The sequence below is a fragment of the Crotalus tigris genome, unplaced genomic scaffold (genome assembly GCF_016545835.1).
Source record: "Crotalus tigris isolate CLP2741 ecotype Arizona unplaced genomic scaffold, ASM1654583v1 scf7180000018486.1709376, whole genome shotgun sequence".
Classification (NCBI taxonomy): Eukaryota; Metazoa; Chordata; class Lepidosauria; order Squamata; family Viperidae; genus Crotalus; species Crotalus tigris.
In genome coordinates, this window is record NW_024097034.1 from 40,947 (window position 1) to 61,828 (window position 20,882).

The following is a 20,882-nucleotide window of genomic DNA, read 5'->3' on the forward strand; positions in this document are numbered from 1 at the left end:
AAGAGATATTAAAATATATATAAAGAATCAAAGGAATCAAACGATAAGAAAAATAAAATAATCTGTTCTAATTCTAAAAGCTCTAGCATAACATTGCTTTAAGTAACAACTAAGAATTTGGTCAGGCTAAATAGCCCAACATTGGTTGAAATGATTTTTTTTTTCATTTTTCTCTCGGCATGGAACTGATTTTACTTTTTTTTCTTTGTAGCTGGAAAACATGCTTGGAGGAGAAGAGAAATTCCAGGAGAGAGTGACTGTGCATTTGATTCCGTGTATAGCACAGTTTGCAGTCGCAATGGCAGATGACTCTCTGTGGAAGCCCCTGAACTATCAGATTTTGCTAAAGATGAGGCATGCATCGCCCAAGGTTAGTGGCAGATGTGTCAAGTTCTGCTCAAGCCAATCAAGGGGGCAAGTACTCTGTGTATTTTCCTTTCTTTGGAAAAGAAAATAATACAGCTTAATTCATGTTGGGGGGAGGGGTCAATATTTTAAAAACGGGGATGTTGTGATTGTGCCCAGATGTTGCGGAGGAGTTAGCATTGGGCCATTCTGACTGCACTAATATTTTTGAATGCCCTGATTACACTTATTTTTTGTTCAGGTTCGATTTGCAGCTTTGTTGGCTTTGTTAGAGCTTGCCGAAAAAATAAGAGAAAATTATATGGTACTACTACCAGAATCCATTCCTTTCTTAGCTGAGCTTATGGAAGGTAATGTATTGCATATTGTTCTTGCATCAGGTTACTTTTTTCCCATAAAACTACTTTTAATAAAGCATGGCTGTCCTGCCGTTCCACCTTAGGGACAAATTATCCTGTCTCTGTAGAAAACTGCTGGACGTCAGGCTACATAGTACCGCACACTAAACTATATTCTTAGGTTCTATGAGCACTTCTAGCCTTGGGTCTAAGATAGTCGAGAACGGATTCATTAGAGGATATATATTTTTCTCACAAAGAAAACTTTCTATGGCGGGTTTTCAGCATGAATATACAGAATGTATCAAACTCCAAGTCAATCACAGTACATTTTATTTCCAAGAAAATGTCACAGTATTTAGGAATGTTCAAAGGACATGTCTCAAACAAGTAAGGAAATGTTTAGAAGAAAATGGTGTAGGGTTTCCTGCCTGAGCAGGGGGTTGGACTAGATGACCTCCAAGGTCCCTTCCAACTTTACTACTATTACTATTACTAAAATGGAATTAATTCAAGCATTACATATAATTTATATAATAGTCTATAGGGCCTTTAGATATACCCTGTTTGGGTGTATGTGTACACACACACACACTGTATCTGTACTGAGTTGGTTCAATATTAAATTAGGGAATCTCTAAAATTTAAATTGATAATTAAGCACCGATTGAACCCCAGGTATTTATAATGTTGTTTTCTGCAACCTGAGAAAGTTGATTCCTTCCTTGGGCAGAGCTAACATCTAAATTATTAGTTCTAGAAAACCTTGAGTTTATATGCCTTGCAATATGGTGCTGGTCATTGCTTTTCTAAGAACACCTTTGGAACTTACTAGGAACATTTTCTTAGAGTTTCCCAATCTTTCCAAAGTTTAATTTTAAGATTAATATATGATAGTAGTGATATATACATTTTAAAATATCTATTTGAAAAGGTATAAGTTTCCTCCCTGTGAATGGAAAGGTGCATTTGCAAATAATAATATCCAAACAATTGAAAACCAGCTAAAATATCTCTAGAAGGCATGAAAATGGAGGTTAGGAGAGAAAAGATGCAGCATGAGAGAACCCTAAATTGTTTATTTCTTTTTGCCTCCTTGGCAGATGAATGTGAAGAAGTGGAGCATCAATGCCAAAAAACCATTCAGCAGCTTGAAGTTATTCTTGGGGAACCACTCCAGAGCTACTTTTAATCCTATCCCACCAACTCTTCTGGTTTTAGAGGTTAAGGCTTGCAAGGACCAAGAGAACACAACCTTTTTTCTAATTCTTTGTTTCATGTATATTTTCACATATATATTTGATCATTTTGCTCAATATTTATGTTAAAAGGACTATTTAGATTTTAATTAAAAAAGAACAAATTTTCAAGTGTAACTTCTCTACATTTACTTTTTCTTATGCAGTTTTTAAAAGGTTTCATTACACTCACTATACTGAATTAAATTTAATTTCTTATCACTTTTCTGGGCCACACTGAAAAATTTCATCACATCTACTGTATACATTAATTAGAACTGAGGAAACAAATTCAACCCTTTTATTTCCCCATCTAGAAACTCGTACTGTCCTATCTCGGCCATCAGTTCTTCCTGTTCATATCAAAACATTTTAAGGAGACAATCAGAGTTTAATAGATTCCACATTGCTTTGCACTTTCAGAATTTTAATTATAGATTGGAAAGCCATACATTCTCCATAAAGCTCAGCAGAAAATTATAATTGATTCTGAACATATCGGAACTGTTTACAGATATTTTTGATAACATAAGATTTTTTAAAAATGCTAGGCAGTAGATTGAGATACAAAAACAGCTGCCTAGATAAACAGTCATAATGGAAACGTGTTATATATTACCCAGAAATGCATGGAAGCCTACTAATTTTACTGAACACTGATGAGGCAATTCTTACTAAGTTCAATGGAGTTTTTTTCCAGTTATATATGTACTGGTTTGCAATTTAATACTGGTGCTTGTAACAGTATTTTCCAGCTGTAACATCAGAATATACTTCAAGGATAATTGTATTAATCATTGATTTCTTAAGCTTTATAAAAAACTAATTGGTGTGTGCCTTGAGAATCAAGCCTTTCACTATGAACACTGGAACGTTGTAAAAGCACATAGTGTTCTTCAAATATGTCATTTACATTGGCACAATCTCCGTAGTTAGTAAACTATAAATTGTTAGACCATTTTATGGTTAGTTATTAGATACAGTACTTTAGTTAATTTAAGTGATCACACAGAGAGATTTCTGCAATCTTCTTCCTTTGTTGGTTACATCAAGATGATTCTCTGCAAGCAATTAACAAAACACAGGAACTGCACAACTACCAACATTTTGCATCTAAGAGTTGAACATCCCCGAAGACTTCCAATATACAGATCTTGTCAAGCTGCTTAAATCTATGTTTGTACTCTAGGATATGGATGCCATTGACAGCAACATTATAATGATGATCTTTGCAGAAAATTATCAGCTGAAATTCAGAAGGATAATATCAACAGCAATAGAATCAACTTCCAAAGACTTATCTTTGGAAAGGAAAGAATACAAATACAATGCAATGCCAATAAATTAAGATTGATCTTTCAGAAATCCTATATCAAGCAGTCTACTTCACTGTATCCCTTGAACATTTTTATAATGTTTAAATTCATTTTCTAAATGTATCCATAAAACGTGTTTGTCTACAATACAATGGGTTGCAACACTGAAACTACAAATAGTTATAGTTCTTTCTGTTGCATCCAGTAGGTTGCCAAACCTTCACATCTTGAAAAGGAAGAAAATGTAATGCAAATGTCTGAATGTCATCTTGTTTTGGGATAGTTGCCAATTTCTGTACATCAAAGAGCTATATATGGTAGAAGGTTATGAACCTATTTCCATGTTGGCTCAGGAATTCTGGACGGTGAAATCCACATGTATGGTTTTCCATACCTTTCAGGAAGTCCAAATGTACAGTTTTCCATACATTTCATGGTAACTTCCCCCCACTTTACTTTTTATCACAAATAATTCATAAATGTGTGAATTATTAATGCTATTTATTTATATGGCCACTCAACTCTGGCATTGTGACTTAGGGTGGTGTTCAATAGATAGGCATTAACAGGCAAAATACAGATCAGTAATCTTGTTTAGTTCCTACCTCAAAGTACATTCCTGGGCTGAAAGGAAAATGAGCAATAGATCTTTCTTCTTCTCCCCAGCTATTGAACAGGTAAGAATTTCTCACAAAAACATTATCTTTTATTCGGGGATTCAAATGAAGAGCAATATCATTTGACTCACTGGACTTAAGGTTAATTGCAAAGCTGAAAATAAAAATGGTGACATCAGTTATGTACCCTTAGGTCATTCTTCCTCCAACTTCGTGCCCTCTATCATGTTCAGCGTGCGGCTCCCATTAGCCCTCCTTCCAGTTCTTGCCTTCACCCAGGATGGAATTGTATTTTCATCTCTTTCCTGCCAACATTACATTCCATGTCAATCTTCACTACCACATTGCTGGTGACATGGATATTTAACCTAGTTTCAAGTTTTAAGTTTCAATCCTAATCTTGTTGAATAGATTGCCTCAGTGTTGGAGACACATAGCTCCAGAACCTTATTATGACAAAATTGCAACCACCAATTTCAGCCCACAATTCAACTAGTTTATAGTAATCTTCCTGCCTCTGATTCAAAGTATAGAGTAATAGAGTAGAAATAGACACTTCTAGAGACCTCAGCCTGCCAGATAATACGCTGTTAGTTTCCATGTAAGCTGATGGTATAATGACTTAGAACTATGCTCTAAGACAGTGGTGGTGGACAGCACAGGTGCCAGAGGCGGCACTCAGAGCCCTTTCTGTGGGCACGCAGGCCGTCGCCCCAGTCCTAGGCCTTCAGCTGGGTTTTATAAAACCTTTTCGCTTTAGGCCTCCACCGCCGTGTGCAAAAAAAAAAAAAAGGTTCAATCAATCAATTTCAACTTCTCACTGGAAAAAAAAAGATCTTGCAAAGTTGGAATTGATTGATTGAACTTTTTAGTCCCACCCAGTCTGCCATTACCACCGCAGCCATGCCCACCCAATGGGCCATGCCCACCCGGCACCCCACGATGCATAAGTGGGTTTTGGGTTGCAGTTTGGGCACTTGATCTCTAAAAGGTTCGCCATCACTGCTCTAAGACATTACAGTATAAGACATTACAGTGAATACATATCTGCTTACAACAGTTGGCAGGTGGGAATTATGTAGAGCATGTTGAACAGATTACAGAAGGCTAATATCTGTCAGGCCCACTTACCTACACTAGACCAGAAAATCATTCCCAAGAGAGACTAGGAGTATTATTGAATCAATTGGTGGTGGGAAGGGAAGAAGCAAATTTATTAAAGGCTTTACATATTCAAAATTAAGGATAACCAACATGTTAAATATTGGGGGGTCAGGCAAATTTAACCAGTATGGAGAACAAGACCTTGACTGATACGGAGAAAATTTATAATTTGGCAAAATGACTGCTGAAAAGGCTAATGGCCAGCACCAGGACTGTTGCTCTTTCATTTCAGCATCTCTAGTTCTTTCATCTCTGTATAAATTAAATTTGTGCAGAACCTCTCCAGATAAGTAGATGTTTTTGGACATTCTCTAACATTACAAATCTGGGGTGATACTAAACTGCATAGTTTTAAGTTAAAGACATACTGTACATTTTAGGTTAAAGACATACATGTAGGGATTAGTAGGGTTTCTTATGAACGCAGTAAGGTTTTTCTCTAGAAGTTTAGGAATGAATTACTAACACCTCCATTGAAATAATAGCAGCATGTAAAATAATCAGTGTTACAAATAATGCAGTATTCCAATGCACTAACCCATTTGCTTTTTCTTTAACTTCTCCTTTGACAACAATTGTTCGTCCAGGCTCAACAGAATAATTAAGTTTTGCTGAATAAGGAATTACCTGAAAATATAATCAAGCCCACAGTTACCTATGCCAAAATTAATAAGCTGTAGTTTATATATATCATGTATCTGAGTTTTCTAGTACTTACATATCACTTGAGGCATATAATAATTAAAACAAAGACAAGGCAATAATAATTAAGGAAAAAAAATAAAAAACAAGTGATTATTCACAATTATTACTCATTTACACATTTATGGCACTTCACTTTCAGAAATGATCTGAACAAGCCTATTTTCTACTTGGCTGTGACACACTTCCTCTAAACACCACTGAAGATGTCACCTAGCTTGGTAACGAAATGTTCAAAAACCAATCTACAAGCTCGTAGAACGAACCTTCACCCTCATCCTACACCTGAGCTACAGATATTTGCCACTATTGCAAATTCACTTGAATTTTTGAACAGCCAATTTTTTTATCACTAGAAATTTTCTGTGTCTTGATCAGAGTGCTGGAAATTTTTTTCTTCACTAATAGGCTCCACAGCCTGAAAAAGTTTGAAAATCCGTGGTTTACATCTTAAAAGTACTGAAGGAACTAGCAGAGGCATTTGTAGAACTGTAATATTCAAGAATTAAAGGACTGGTAAATATCAGAATGTTGATGGAGAGTAAGTGTTGTCCCCATCTTCAAAAAGAGGACAGGATACTATAGACCAGTGTTTCCCAAACTTGACAATTTTAAGGCATGAGGACTTCAACTCCCAGAATTCCATAGCCAGCAACGCTGGCTGTGGAATTCTGGGAGTTGAAGTTCTCATGCCTTAAAATTGTCAAGTTTGGGAAACACTGCTATAGACCTCTCAACTTCCAATCTGCAATAATTGGTTCAAGGATCGTGCCCAAGGGAGAGCAGATCTGGGAATGTTTGGATGGGAAAGCAACAATTTACCAAGAGTCTAACTGGGTCTATCATAAACAAATTAAATTTATCTCTTTTTCAACAAGAGGGGGAAAACCATAGATATAATATACCCTGACTTCAATAAAGCACTACACAAATTCTCTCTTGTGATCCTCAATAAAGAAATAGTAAAATGCAACTTAGATGTGCAATTGTTAGATAGTTTTGTAACTGGTCAAATGACCACACAAGAGAATATTCATAAATAATTCCACATTAGCTTGGAAAGTAGAATTGAACAGAAGGCCAGAAGGCCCTATCTTGAGTCCTGTGCTATTCAACATTTTCATTAATGACCTAGGTCAGTGGTTCTCAACCTGTGGGTCGGGACCCCATTTGGGGTCAAACGACCATTTCACGGGGGTCGCCAAACCACGCTGTCCGCCATTTTTTTCCCTTTTCCCTAGCTGTCCTACTCCCTCTTATTGGTGGCCACACCCACTTGGGGGTCACCACAACATGGGGAACTGTATTATGGGGTCACAGCATTAGAAAGGTTGAGAACCACTGACCTAGGTGAAGGAAGTTGAAGATTATCCGATATATAGATGTAAAAAAAACCCAATGAAGTGGTTTAGAGAAGATTCAAACGATCTTGACAGGCGTGGTTAGTAGATTGAAACACACAGGATAAAATTTAACAGAGAAATATGAATACCTTCACCTGAAAAAGGTAAGAGAAAGAAAAAAGGGAAAGGCCCAAGTCGACGATGGTCCTACTCTTTTTAGTCAGATAACATTTGGAACATTGTGCCCATTTCTGGGCACCACCGCTATAAAGCACATTAGCAAACGAGTCTTGGAATAAATTCAACAGAGGCCCACAAAATGGTGAGGGAACTGAAAACCAAATCCTATCTGCAGAAATTAAAGGAATTGAATATGTTCAGCATACAGAAAGGAAGAGTAAGGGAAAATATGATAGCAGTCTATCTAAAAGACTGTTATATAAAGGGGGGAGTAAATTTGTTCTCTATTGCCTTGTAAAGCAGGATCAAATCATTGGGTTGAAACTACAGGGAAATTGATTCAGGTTAGATGTTAGGAGGAAAAGCCCAATAGTAAGCACTGGTTAACTGGTGATATAGGTTGCCTCAGTAAATGTTCTTTTAGTTGGAGCACTTCAAACAGAAACTGGAGAAACATCTGTCTCAGCTGCTTTAACAGATCCTTCACAAAGCAGATAACTAGATGATCTTTGAGGTCACAATTCTATGTATTAACTCCAAGGAACTCGAATGTGGCCATTGCAAATGACAATTGCAGAAAACTATCAAAAGAAACTGTTCTGAAGGACAATTTGAGTGCAGCCATTGCTGTTTGCTGAATCAGCACTTTTTTGGTTTATACAGCATGCAGAATGAGTTAGTCAGTAAACCATGGTTTAGCAGAATTTTGAACCCAGTCACTGAGTCTTGTCAGAGGGATGGCAAATCATAAATCAACTATGCCCTAGTCCCTCCCGTGTGCATATAGCTTTGTAATGAAAAAGTTTACATCGAGATAAAAAAAAGTTTATGACTTTTTACGTTCATTTTCATTCTATAACATGTTCTAGTATGTATTTAGAAAGATACTTACCATCTGTGAGCTATTAGGTACATCTTCCTGTATAGAAAAAGAGAGAGTCTTACATGTAAAATAAGAGAACAGAATTGTACACCTAAAAATACATTTCCCATGTTTATGGATCCTTGAGAATCTTGATCAACATAAGATATATAATTAAATGCTGACATGAATTGTGATATCTGAACACAGGTAGTCTTTGTTCAGCAATCACAACTGTTTCCAGAGACTCGGTCGCTAAGCAAAGTGGTTGCTTGATGAAAATCACAAGACCACAACTGTGCTTATGATTTCACTTCAGCTTTTCTTTCCTTTAAAGAGTCTAAAGGATACAATCCCTAACAACCAGGTAAGACCAAGCAACAGAGAAGGTTTTCAGAGCTCAGTTAATGAGGAAGCTGGATAAAAGACCAAATCTTAGCAATAATAATAATTAGAATAATTAACAAAAAGGAAATAAATGTTTCTGACTGCATTTAGAAGAGGAACAAATTCCAAGAGAACATAGCAGGCATACAGTGAGGAATTCAATGAAAAGAATCCGCTAGTGACAGCTGTTTGCCTAGCCCACTTGTGATTGTGAGCTGCTGAGAAGGCAAACAAAAACCTTCAGTGTGAAACTTATTACAGCCTTCAACTTACAACAGTTTGTTCAGTGACCATTCAAAGTTACAATGGCACTGAAAAAAGTGACTTATCACCGCTTTAAACACTTATGACCATTGCAGCATCCCACGGTCACGTGATCAAAATTCAGACACTCGGCAATTGATTCATATTTATGACAGTTGCAGTGTCCCGGGGGGAGTCATGTGATCGCCTTTGCCACTTTCTGACATGCAAAGTCAATGGGAAAACCAGATTCACTTAACAACCAACTTATCAACTGCAGTGATTCACTTAACAACTAGGGCAAGAAAAGTTGTAAAAAGGGGCAAAAGCTCACTTAACAAATGTCTCCATACAGCAACAGAAATTTTGGGCTCAATTGTGGTCGTAAGTCGAGGGTTACCTGTACTCTGTTCAATTGTATATAAAATATAAAATATGTTATATTTAAAAGTATTTACATATTTGCTTTTAATATCTTTTTTGTTTACAATATTCACATTTACAATATTAAAAATACAAAATGCAGAATGTTGTTAATTTCTTCATAAAAGCTTTTACATGCTATTGCAGTAATTTGATCTTTTACATCAAGACGGCTCCTTATACTGAATATGTGGGCAAGTTGCATGTTCCAATTCATAATTCTATTTATAAAGTGAATGGTTCAATCTATTCCATTCACATCATGAATTTTTACCGTGCATACCAACAGAATGTTCTAAGAAATAAATATTTTATATTTTAGAGCAATGTCAAAGTAACAGACCGTCTCTTGTAATAACTCACCTTGTTGGAAACAAATCCAATCAATGTAACTTTCACTTTCCCAGATATTGCAAGAGTGTCAATTTTTTCCAGATTGATCTTATGTTTATACAGCAACAAATGCTTTCTGTTAACGGACACCTGTAAAACAACAGCCAGCTAAAATATGAATATTTTATATGGAAGAACTGATAAAAATAGTTTAGATAGCAGATTATTTTTAAATTAATCAAACGCATCTTAAGGCATTTCATGAAAAGCAGCCTTTTATTTTTGACAGTAATTTAGCCATTGTTTAGCAAACTATGTTTTAAAGATGAGATAAGCAACTTTTGTTTGAAGGTTGCAATACATTTCTTCTGACCAACATGAAATCCACAATGGGTGTGGTTGGTGATTCTACAATAATAGTGCAGTTGGTTTGGCCAAACTTTTCATATCTATTTTTTAGCATGACAGGATAATAGGAACAATTAATGACCGTAAGGCTAACACAGCAAAATCTCTGACAGTGGAGGAAAAATAGTGGAGGATATTCTGTATCAATTAGCTCACTGTCCTCGCTGTTTAGTTTAAATATTCCTCCAATAGATATATTGTGAAATATATTATTCTTACATGGGTGCTATATATGCTGTCTCTAAAAAAACCTGAAAAATCTTTCTGAACTTTATACCACGACCTCCGCCCCTTTTACCCAAAACCACCACCACATCAGTTCAAACTTTAAAGAAGAGACTTTTTCTCCTTCCATCAACAGACAAAAATGTATTTCATGTTCGGATTTGATTGCAGAGTTATGGGGTGGGATGCACATTTTTTTGTGTTTGCTGTTTTGTTGATAGCAGTGATCTAATTAGATTTCAATTACATTGGGTTAAATTTATTTGAATGTTTTGATTGTTAGGTATCTTGCAAGATATTAAAAAAACAAAATGTGGGATATATAAGCTAAATAAATGCAATATTAAGAGCACTGATCCAGAAAGTATCTAATCAAGAAAATAAAAAGTTAGATAAAAGTAGTTAGTACTCCCAATGGAATCAAAGTAACTTAAGCCTAAACTTAAATTTAACCTGTTGAAATCAATGGGAACTCAGTATATATTGCAGTTATATAGGACTTATTGAACTAGTATTGCTAACTGGCTGATTAAATAATTAAATCTGAGCAATTTACCTGGAACTTATCATGGCGAACCATAAAAACTATCTCGAAAGGCTTTGTTTTTTCAAAAGGCATCTCATAAGTGATCTCTTCTGTGCCCCATCTTTCTTTCTGCAAGGTATTGCAAACTATGCAACCGGATTTTTTGAACCGAGGGTTGAAATGAAAGGCTACATCAGCACGAGGTTTTGTACTGTTGCCACACTGAAAGTCCACCTGGAACCTAGTAAAGTCAAACATACTGGAGTCAATGCCATCTTTGTTGAAGCAGCAAATAATCTCTAAAAATGGAGAACCTTAAAGCTGCTATCTCTTTATTCCACTCCTGTTATATCAGTGGTTCTCAACCTGTGGGTCGGGACCCCATTTGGGGTCAAACGGCCATTTCATGGGGGTCGCCAAACAACGCAGTCTGCCATTTTTTTCCCCTTTTCCTTAGCTGTGCTACTCCCTTTTATTCTATTGGCTTTTGAAAGCCAATAGAATAGACTCTCTTGAATAGAGTCTAATTCTATTGGCTTTCAAAAGCCAATAGGAATTGTCCAGGCTGTCTCTGCCCTGCTGAGCCCGCCAAAAGTCCCATTCTGCAAACGGTGCTGCACCAGTTGAGTAGTCCTCGACTTACGACCGGTTGGGGGTCGCGGCATTAAAAAGGTTGAGAACCACTGTGTTATATGAATTAGAATTTTGAGCAGGATTAGCAGGAACATTCATTCTATACCAGAGTCATGATGACATCTTCAAAGACATGTATATAGGATTTACAAGCATTGTTTCTAATTTCTAACATGGAATATGTCCAACATGTGGACAGAGTTTTCTTCTAAGACCATGAAAATCCCTAAAATAGCACATTCATGGCTATGACCATTCTACAGAGCAGTTTCATAGCTCTAACTAATATTTTGAAAAATTATTACATATGTAGATATATCTTAGAAACATTTTCTAAGTGTTTGCACATTTCTTTTCATATTTATATTTCTTATCTAATGTTATAACATAGTCTCTTGAATACAGTACTAAAATCAATTATTTTATCCAAGCAAATACAAGTTTATGGACCGGTAAACAAAATAATGTAAACACTTTCACCAGCAAATTTGTGGTCTAATATCAATTAACAATCATTATTATAGGGAAAGTTTAACATTCCTCAAAAGATTTAATTTCTCAAAAGAAAGACTGAACCATTTCAATAAATCAACAAATATATATGGTGCTTGCCTGTAATATCCTTACACAATAGCTTTTAATAAAACATTTATTTTACCTCTCTGAATCTTCAGGAACAAATCCATGTATTATTACAAGATCTCCAGGTGAAAGACCATCAATTAAGGTCCCAGCATATGGAACAACCTATTTTAAAAAGAGAGGATATGTAATTTGTAGTCTTGCTACTTAAAGGGAAAAATCATTTTTTCACAATGTTCTATTTTTTTTAAACCTAATAATTAGTAAAATCATGCTCTACCAATTTAGTTAGTTCAGACAATCTCTTCCTAAGGATAATTCCTAAGATTCAGAATCTCTTAATCAAGGTGTGAATATGCAAGATGGACAATTCTCTGACGTGAGCCATTCATCTTCACTCAACTACTGACAATAAGGAGTTAGACATGCAAGCAAAATTAGGTAGCTGTGTGCAGCAACACGCATGCAAGAAAGCATTGCCATGGACCTTCATTGTAAATATCTGATTTCAAGACAATCAGTATAATCAAATCAGTTTTACAATAAGCCGCATAAAACAAGTCATCAGTGTTGAAGCTAGATTAAGGTTTGAGACCTAAAATTGTTGTAAACCGAACAGTGGGGAAACATATTTGAGCAGGCAGGATTCAAAGTTTATTTTTCTGCTCTGTGTGGAAACTCTATTGCAGCTTAGCCACACTTTTTCTTCTCATCTTTCCCCAACCTCTCACTTCAGAAATCCCCTGTCTTAAGATTGAATGGGGTCAACAAGGAAGAAGAGATAATCACTGGGCTCCGGATTGTCCTGTGAAAATTGTCCAAAGACATCATTTTCTGTCTTCTCGGCTTTAGAAGTTTTTAGGCTCTGTACGATCCAATTGCAAAGAATATCTGAAAGGTAAAGTTGTAGAGCTAAGTTTTAAGTGAACATAATTGAATACATACATATGTTGAAAGAACCATTAAAGGGGATACAAAGGAAATGTTTGGAAAGAGAATATAATAGAAAAACCTCTGTTACCTTTGAGTATAAAGTACAAAGGAGAACAAATGTAAACTACTCCAACAGACTTAACATTCCAATATTAAGCTACAGAGTTGACAAGATATTTAAAAATCCCAGCCTTTCAATCAGTGTGGGCTGCTATCTCTTGACAAATGGAATTCTAAAGCATCTGTCTGAAATAGTTCCAATGAGAGATACAGTATTTTTTAAATACCCAGCAAAAACTCAGTAAAGAACTCAAAGAAAAAAGTCACCACCGCTATTAGTACAACTCTGAACACAGGTTTCTTCCACATACCCAATATCTTCTCTAATTGCCATGTCATAAGAGCCGAGGTGGCGCAGCAGTTAAGAGTGCAGTACTGCAGGCCACTTTAGCTGACTGTGTTCAGCAGGTCAGCGGTTCAAATCTCATCGGCTCAAGGTTGACTCAGCCTTCCATCCTTCTGGGGTAGGTAAAATGAGGACCCAGATTGTTGGGGGCAATGTAAATATATATATACATTGCTTACTGGTGTACACCGCTTAGAGAGTGCTTGCACTTAAAGCGGTATATACGTCTCATAAATAAATAAATAAAATACATGAAATGGGAGCAGTTATACGTGTTCCTAGAATGGCAAATATTGCACATCTACTCTTTTCACTTCACTCTTTGCATGTTACATTTGGCTTCTGGATTCAATTCGAGGTATTGATTTTTATCATTAAAGACCCTCATGGCATAGGACTGGGTTATTTGAGGGACCATCTCTCCCACTTCTGCCCATCCCATCAGATCCAACAGAAAATATATGATACAGGATCCTGTCTGCCAGGGAGTAGGACTTGGCAGGACACAGTGCTACCTCAAATCTTAGGTTTCTATTAGCATTTTAAAAGATATCATTAGCTTTTTTAACATGGCAGCCTAGGACTCTTTTTTAACTTTAAAAAAGCAGGTTTTCTCTTTTCTCTAGGTCATTTCTTTTTGGCGTACAAGAACTTGCTCTTTCAGCAGCTTCAGAACAGCAAAGTATATACTGAAATTCCTTGAATATACTTGTAAGTCTTAAGAAAGGTACAAACCAGTTAGGAAAGAGTAAAAAGTAACCCATAAATTTGCCACTTGCGGAATGTTATCTAGAATCAATATTTTGTATTATTCAAGTCTCATGTGTAGTCAGTGTCCTGGTGTTCGATTACTTGCTTTCTGACTGTAACATATGTCAAAGGAATGTATTGTTTCTTTTTGTGGAAGACTTGACACATACCCCCTTAATGCTTTTTGCTTTGCCTGTTATATGTGGTGATTTGTATTTTTGGATGAACAAAGTCCCTTTGCAAAGATAAATGCCACTCTCAAATTCAGGGGTCAAGTTCTTATCAGCTCCATGCCAAACCTGGAGGCAACACCAGAAGGAGCCCTCCTTTCTGACATGTCACCATTCTCCTCCCACCCCTCCCCCACATGAAGCTGGCTCCATCTCTGTTGATTTTCAGGAACTTCCCAATTTTTTCCCTTTCTTTTTCCTTGCACTTTTTATTCCTCTCTATTTTCTTTAAGTTTAGTTTTTATTCTATTTCATTATTATAATCAAAAGTCTTAATTTAAAAAAAACCCTAGATTTTAGACATGATTAATATCTGCCAACTTCTCCACACTCAGCTCTACAGGCTATTTTGCATCATCACAAGACTTCTTCTTTACCACAATACACTACCAAAATAACTCATGAGGAACTACAGTATGTGGTGCGGCATCATTTTAGCCCCAAGACCAAGGAAGACGCCCAGTGAACTCTTCTGGCTCTCTTAAAAGGCTACTCTGATTTTTAATAAACAAGATAAGTACTTCAGTGAATTTCCCAGCCAAGCCCCTTCATTCATTTTCTTAAAAAACAACAACCATACAATATCACGAGACTTATATTATTTGTTCATCCAATAATATCCGACTAAACTATAGGCTTGTTGTGCACTAGCCGCCTCCATGGTAAATGGATAAAATAATGCTAGGTAATTTCACACTCTTGCAGCCGCTGCAATTCTGCTATTGCAATAATAATGGCGTTCTTTATCTTCATTAACAAATAACGGGGAAAAAATCACAACCACCCCCTTCTTCTGTCAATACTTTTTTGAAGTAATCACAGCCAAGCAAAAATCCACAAAAAAACACTTCTCAAAAACCCAAACCGGGCTAGTTTCTCACAAATTAAACGAACAGACTAATTCTTAGAAATGTTGCGTTGTCTCATCCTACTGGCCCTACCAGAAGTGATTTTTAAGTTCCAGCTAATTTCACGCAGACCCCGGACTCCAACTCAGAGACCAACCGAATTTAATTTCCACTGGATGGCGCACCGTCCACGATATTTTCTGAAATTTCCCTTGACTTGATTCGCCTTCCCATCCGCTCATCCAAACCAGATAATTACTCCCAAGTCACTCGCTACTTTTCAACTGCATCTTTTTGCTTTTAACTCTCTGCAGCTGCTCTACTGCGGATGCCCTCAAGTTGATTCACCTCCGCATCTGGGGCGCGCACTCTTCGCCTTCCGGCCAAAACCGCAACGGCTGTTTCACCTCGCATTTATCACGCTACCGATCCTACGGTTTAAAATGGTGCCTCGGCATTCTTCCTTTTCCTGGTTCACAAATCCCGACCAATGACATCATCCCACCAAGACACGCGCCTCCCACACTTAAAGGAACAGCCTTGATTGAAACTTCGGAGAGCAATTTGCGTATATAAGTCTCATAAATAAATAAATAAATATTGTTTGACCGGCCCTGGAAGAAGATTTAATCAAATTCGTAATGGTCTAGTCTAGGTCTTCGAAGAAGCAAAATGGGAAAAGTATTGACGCCTTTGAACTTAGGTGTTGGAAAAGACTCTTGTAAACACCGTGGAGAGTCAAGTAAACAATCCAATGAATCATTGATCAACCCAGAATTAATATCAATCAGAATAGAGCTGGAAGGGACCTTGGAGGTCTTCTAGCCCAACCCCCGGCTCAAGCAAGAGATCTTATATCCTTTCAGATAGGTGGCTGTGCAGTCTTTTCTTAAAAATCTCCAGTGATGAAGCACCCACACGTCTGAAGGCAAGCTGTTCCACTGGTTAATTGTCCTCACTATTAGGAAGTTTCTCCTTAGTTCTAGCTTGCTTCTCTCCTTGATTAGTTTCCATCCATTGTTTCTTGTCTGGCCTTCTGGTGCTTTGGAAAATAAGCTGACTTCCTCTTCTTTGTGGCAGCCCCTCAAATACTGGAATACTGCTATCATGTCACCCCTAGTCTTTCTTTTCTCTAGACTGGCCATACCCAAATCCTGCAACCGTTCTTCATATGTTTTTGTCTAGTCCCTTAATCATCTTAGTTGCTCTTCTTTGCACCAGGCTCAATTTTTTTTTCTTTTCTCTTATTTTCTTATTTGTATTCACTTGATTTTCATTTTTATTCTATGAATTTTTCCCAAGGACCTTGAAACAATCTCCCAATCATTTTATTCATAAAATAAGCCAGTGAAGATGTCTAAACCGTTTTCTCATACAGAAAGGTTTCTAATATAGAAAAGGATGGTAGAAAGAAGAAAAATAGCAATTATTAGTCAGAATAAGATGAATGCATTCTTACAGTAGTACGCAGGGTTGGCTATCATCGGGTGTCACCCTCATGTTGGAAGATACATCCATTGCCACTGCTAGTCCAAGGAACTTTCTTTCTATTGAAGGAGAGGCATCAACTTACCCTTCATCTCGGCAGCAAAATATATTGGGTTCTCCATCCACTGAAACCTGTGAAATAATGCTTACTTGATATGTCTAAACACTTAATGCATTACAGTACTACAATTCATCAGTAGGTGGGATAAGTCGTCTTCTTTAGGCCATTTATGCTTAATTATGGAGCAAATAAGTTTCATGGGTTTTCCTACCTAGTCAGCATGCTATAGTGACACACATGTTCATAAACCTTTACACACTAATTATTTTATAAGTCATTTTAATTTCATAAATACATTTCAGTAACAAAGATTGTAGTGAGAATACAAGCAAACTCTCAAAAATATTCACACATACTATAGTGTGTTCAAGGAGAAATAAAATATAATGAAACTAACTTTTACAGTCTCTGTCAAATGGCTATGGCAGTAATCTATGCAACTACAGATTAGAACACCAATCCTGTTTTTGTTTTATAGCTCACAGATACATAAACAAAAACTTGAAGAGGTCTTTATATTACACATATTCCTTGTCTGCTCTTGTCTGACCTCTGAAGGTCAATGACAATAAACATTGAAGTTAGAACTGCTTGTTGGAGTCAGAGCAAAGTCACCAGCAGAAATTTTATGAATACCTATAACCCAAACAAACTCCAATTAGGAAATTGGATGACACAGAGATAATCAGGAAGTTAACACCTGATGATTGTAATTTCCTTCTGCTGGGATGGGCAGATGTTTGAAAATACATGCAGGTAGGCCAGGAACTGAGCAAGACATGTGATGCAATCCCTGCTGGGAACATTGTCAATTCCAATGTTAAAAGATTTAGTTTTTAATGTAAATCTAAATTCATCTAGACTAGAGTATACAGTGTGGATGTATTCTTATAATTTAGATGCAGATTTAACATCTCATATAACCAGGGATAAATCTTGGAGATGTACGTGCACACAGATTTCTTGCATAACTTTTGGAAATAACGTAAAGGCAACACTTTGGATATGTGTCTTATTGGATATATTAATATTATGCTACAGGGTATATTATTTCACACCTTGATTTGAAATGTGTGTTGCTTTGATGTTTACATAATATTGTGGATTCAGTGGAGAAGAAAAATTATTTAAAAAAAAAAAGCTAGCAAACATTTCAAAAAGGGGAAAGGAAGGGGAGGGGAAAGGGAAAGGAAGGGAATCTATCATGCTGTCTCTCTGCATAGGATCTGCTTGGTTTTAAAATACTGGCATTCATTCTTTGTGAAAGTAAACCAATGGACAGTTCCCTGAAAGAGCTTGTAATGGAATGAATTAAGCATTTTAAAACAATATCTGACTGTCTTCTCTGAGATGAAATAAAACAGTGATTGGTCATAAGGTATGGCAACACATATATTGTAGTAAGAAGAGACCGAAGTCTGTAGACAGCTACTGCAATTCAAAGAGCTCTTTTGCTTGTAACTGCGATACAAGGAGGGAAAGACTTCTATTCTCAGTGAGAATAATAAACCCCACTACATCCTAAATAAATTCTAGGCTTGCACATCTTCTGACATTAGTCTTTTAATGACTGAAATGCATGTCTTAAATAATTACAACATAGTAGTTTAGAAAAGTAACAGTAACGCTCTTAATAAAAATAAAAACGGGATGAAAAAACATTTTTCTTCTAAAACCAAATATCAAAACATGTAACAAACATAACAGATTGATGATACATACGTACAAATGCTTTGAACTCAGATCCATTACAAAAAAGGAATATATTAACAAAATTAGAAGTTTTAAAATTCAGCATACTACCAGAATCCCAGTAATGGCTTAATTTTCAAGCATAACTCTAAAGAGCTAAAACTATAAAAATATGTGTTAGAATTAAGTATGCCTGTGTTTAGTAGAACAGCCTAAAAGTTCAATTCCCCATAAGTATTCTTCCTGATAGCAGCATTTTCAGAGCTTATCATGTTTGAAAATGATATTTCGACTGAAAATCCAGCTCTCTTCACACTTGAGATAGAAGCTTGTTAGGAAGTACATTTAAGAGTTTAGATTTTAGGACTGAATGCCTTACAATGAAGATCTTGAACTCACATTTTCTCATAAGCTATATTCTAAAGCATGTGTGCAACTCTTCTACATTTTGGCATACAGTATTTTACTTGCATTTTATGGTTATTTGTAATGAGATCAAACAATGTCTTTGTTTAACTTTGAGCTGGCTTTCTGCCCGTATTATTGTGTGTTATATAAACCAAAGTGTGTTCATTATGCCAAGTGACTCCAATTCATTTAAAGATTAATGATAATATTGCCAGGGTATCTGTAAAATTATTAATAGATGCTTCATAATATTTTATTATAATATTGTAGAGAAGATAAGTGCTTTGTAACACCCTGGAGTAGCACTAATTCTCAAACTGTCTCTGAAAACATGTTTGAACATATTTTCTAATTGCTAGAGGGAATGAGCAATTCCAATTAACATAATCACTCTTAAAATATTTTAATATATTATCCACATTTGAGATCTAACCACTTCAATTCCAAGGCAGATAGAGATTCTGCATACTCTGAAAAAAATCACCCATCAAGGATTGGCTCTTGATAATTCTGTGATTTAAGTACACACTGCTCAGAATACTATTTATCTTAAAATGTGATGTTTTATGTGGCACACTTAATTAGCATGCTGCTTGTCATAGTTTCTCTAAAATTATTAAATGAATTGAAACACAGGTTGCTGATAACATTAAAAGAACAGCTTTTTTATCAATCATCTCAGAAGAGGAAAAATTTGAATGATCCCTAATAATATGATTCATCCCTAATAAATGATAGATAATTTAAAAATACAGTCTTAAATCAAGGGAATATACTTCTCGATCAGAGATTTTGATATTGCAATTAAGCTGACAATTTTGTTATCCATTAAATGAGGATTTGAAATGAAGTTACAGATAGGTTTCAGAGTTGTGAGATTTTAATTTTTTTTTCTTAAATTTGAGCTTTAAGATCAATTTGGTGCAAAGGGATTGTTGCCAATTACATGTTCTTTGACTGAGGCACCATCTCCTGCAGGGATCTACAAAATGCAAGTTTACATTTTAGTTACTACATATAAAATAGCCTAGTTTAGAAAAAAGAAAGCATTGTAATTGCTATGATAAACTTCCTTGGCCTGCTATCCTTCCAGGTGAGTTGGGCTATGATGACCAACATTTTTGCAGATGAGCACTGCAGTCCAACACATCTGGAGTACAATGGGCTGAGGAGGAATGAAACTGGAAGCCAAAAACATTTGCTGATCTATCATATATCTGATCTATATACTACTTTTATTCTAGCTTTAAAATTATGATAGGGACGCTGAAACTGCATTAATATATACAAATGGATTAGGTATTCCTTGTCAGCTCCAGATTTTGTCAACTTTTGAAAAGATGCCTTCAAGAGGTTTTTCCTCCCCACCTAGCTTCACCATTTTTAAAAATTATTGTTGCTCCTATCCATATACTTGTCTTATCTCTTTGGTTTCAGTCTATACTGGGAAGTGTGCGTTTGTGTGGATTCTGCACTTTCATCACTCAGAGATAGCAAGAAAATGGCAACAAGCTGGGGAGGTTTGGCAATTGCCTATTTTGGCTGTCGTCTAGGATGCCAAATTTTAGGGCACACCAAAATTTAAAAAAATTATATGCACAATAATAATATAGAGTATTGTAATAGAGTATTGTAATAGAGTATATTTTCTCATTGTATTACAATCATTTCTTTCTATACATTTCAACAACACTTATGTACAGTCGGTTGAGTGGTAGTGAACATCACACCAACCAGGTATTGCAAGTCTCCAAAAAGAAATAATTATTATAGCTACAGACCTTAGGAAACTAATAATATTACTAAAGCGAAAGAAAAGTCTGATAGGAAGGCACTGAGCAAGTGAATCATGTGACTATCAGCTTATCAAAGTTATACCCAGACAAGCAGTAACAGTGCACTCTGTGCATCAGCATGGCTACTCAAGAGTTAAATATAATCATAGGAGGTGCCACAATATGACTTTGCTTAGGGTGCCAAAATGGCTAGAATTGGCCCTCTTGAAAGATGCCCAACAATGCCAACTTCTGATACTATATTCTTATAGTGTATAATTCAAACTGTATGGTTTATTTCTGAACTGTTCATGTATATCTTTTGAGTATAAAGGTTCTCCCTTCCAGATGCAGTCATATGAGAATATCCCAGTTCTGAGTTGCAACATGGAAATGGGTGGAACA

The 20,882-nt window shown here is 36.1% G+C and overlaps 2 protein-coding genes across 4 annotated transcripts in view; one reads left to right on the forward strand and one right to left on the reverse strand.

Annotated features, from left to right (window-relative positions):
* Positions 1 to 2,080, forward strand: part of HEATR1 (HEAT repeat containing 1) — a gene marked incomplete at its 5' end in the record, with an annotated part of 39,880 nt that extends 37,800 nt beyond the window's left edge. Inside the window, 3 exons of the mRNA XM_039353038.1 lie at positions 212 to 370; positions 608 to 716; positions 1,808 to 2,080. Coding sequence (XP_039208972.1) covers positions 212 to 370; positions 608 to 716; positions 1,808 to 1,896 — 357 coding nt within the window. The remainder of the gene's footprint in view (positions 1 to 211; positions 371 to 607; positions 717 to 1,807) is intronic.
* A 268-nt stretch (positions 2,081 to 2,348) lies between these two features.
* LGALS8 (galectin 8) lies at positions 2,349 to 15,560 on the reverse strand. 3 transcript variants are annotated; one of them, XM_039352971.1, is made up of 9 exons: positions 15,402 to 15,560; positions 12,676 to 12,777; positions 11,963 to 12,051; positions 10,702 to 10,912; positions 9,543 to 9,662; positions 8,157 to 8,183; positions 5,578 to 5,666; positions 3,864 to 4,029; positions 2,349 to 3,188 (listed from the first exon to the last, which is right to left on the reverse strand). In XM_039352971.1, exons 2-9 carry the CDS (start codon positions 12,715 to 12,717, stop codon positions 3,039 to 3,041), a joined length of 894 nt encoding a protein of 297 aa, XP_039208905.1. In that variant the 5' UTR covers positions 12,718 to 12,777; positions 15,402 to 15,560; the 3' UTR covers positions 2,349 to 3,038. The 3 variants fall into 3 exon arrangements, with proteins under 3 accessions (XP_039208905.1, XP_039208908.1, XP_039208907.1); XM_039352974.1 differs by lacking the exon at positions 15,402 to 15,560 and adding an exon at positions 15,211 to 15,393; XM_039352973.1 differs by lacking the exon at positions 15,402 to 15,560 and adding an exon at positions 15,147 to 15,393.
* Between the last annotated feature and the right edge of the window lie 5,322 nt (positions 15,561 to 20,882).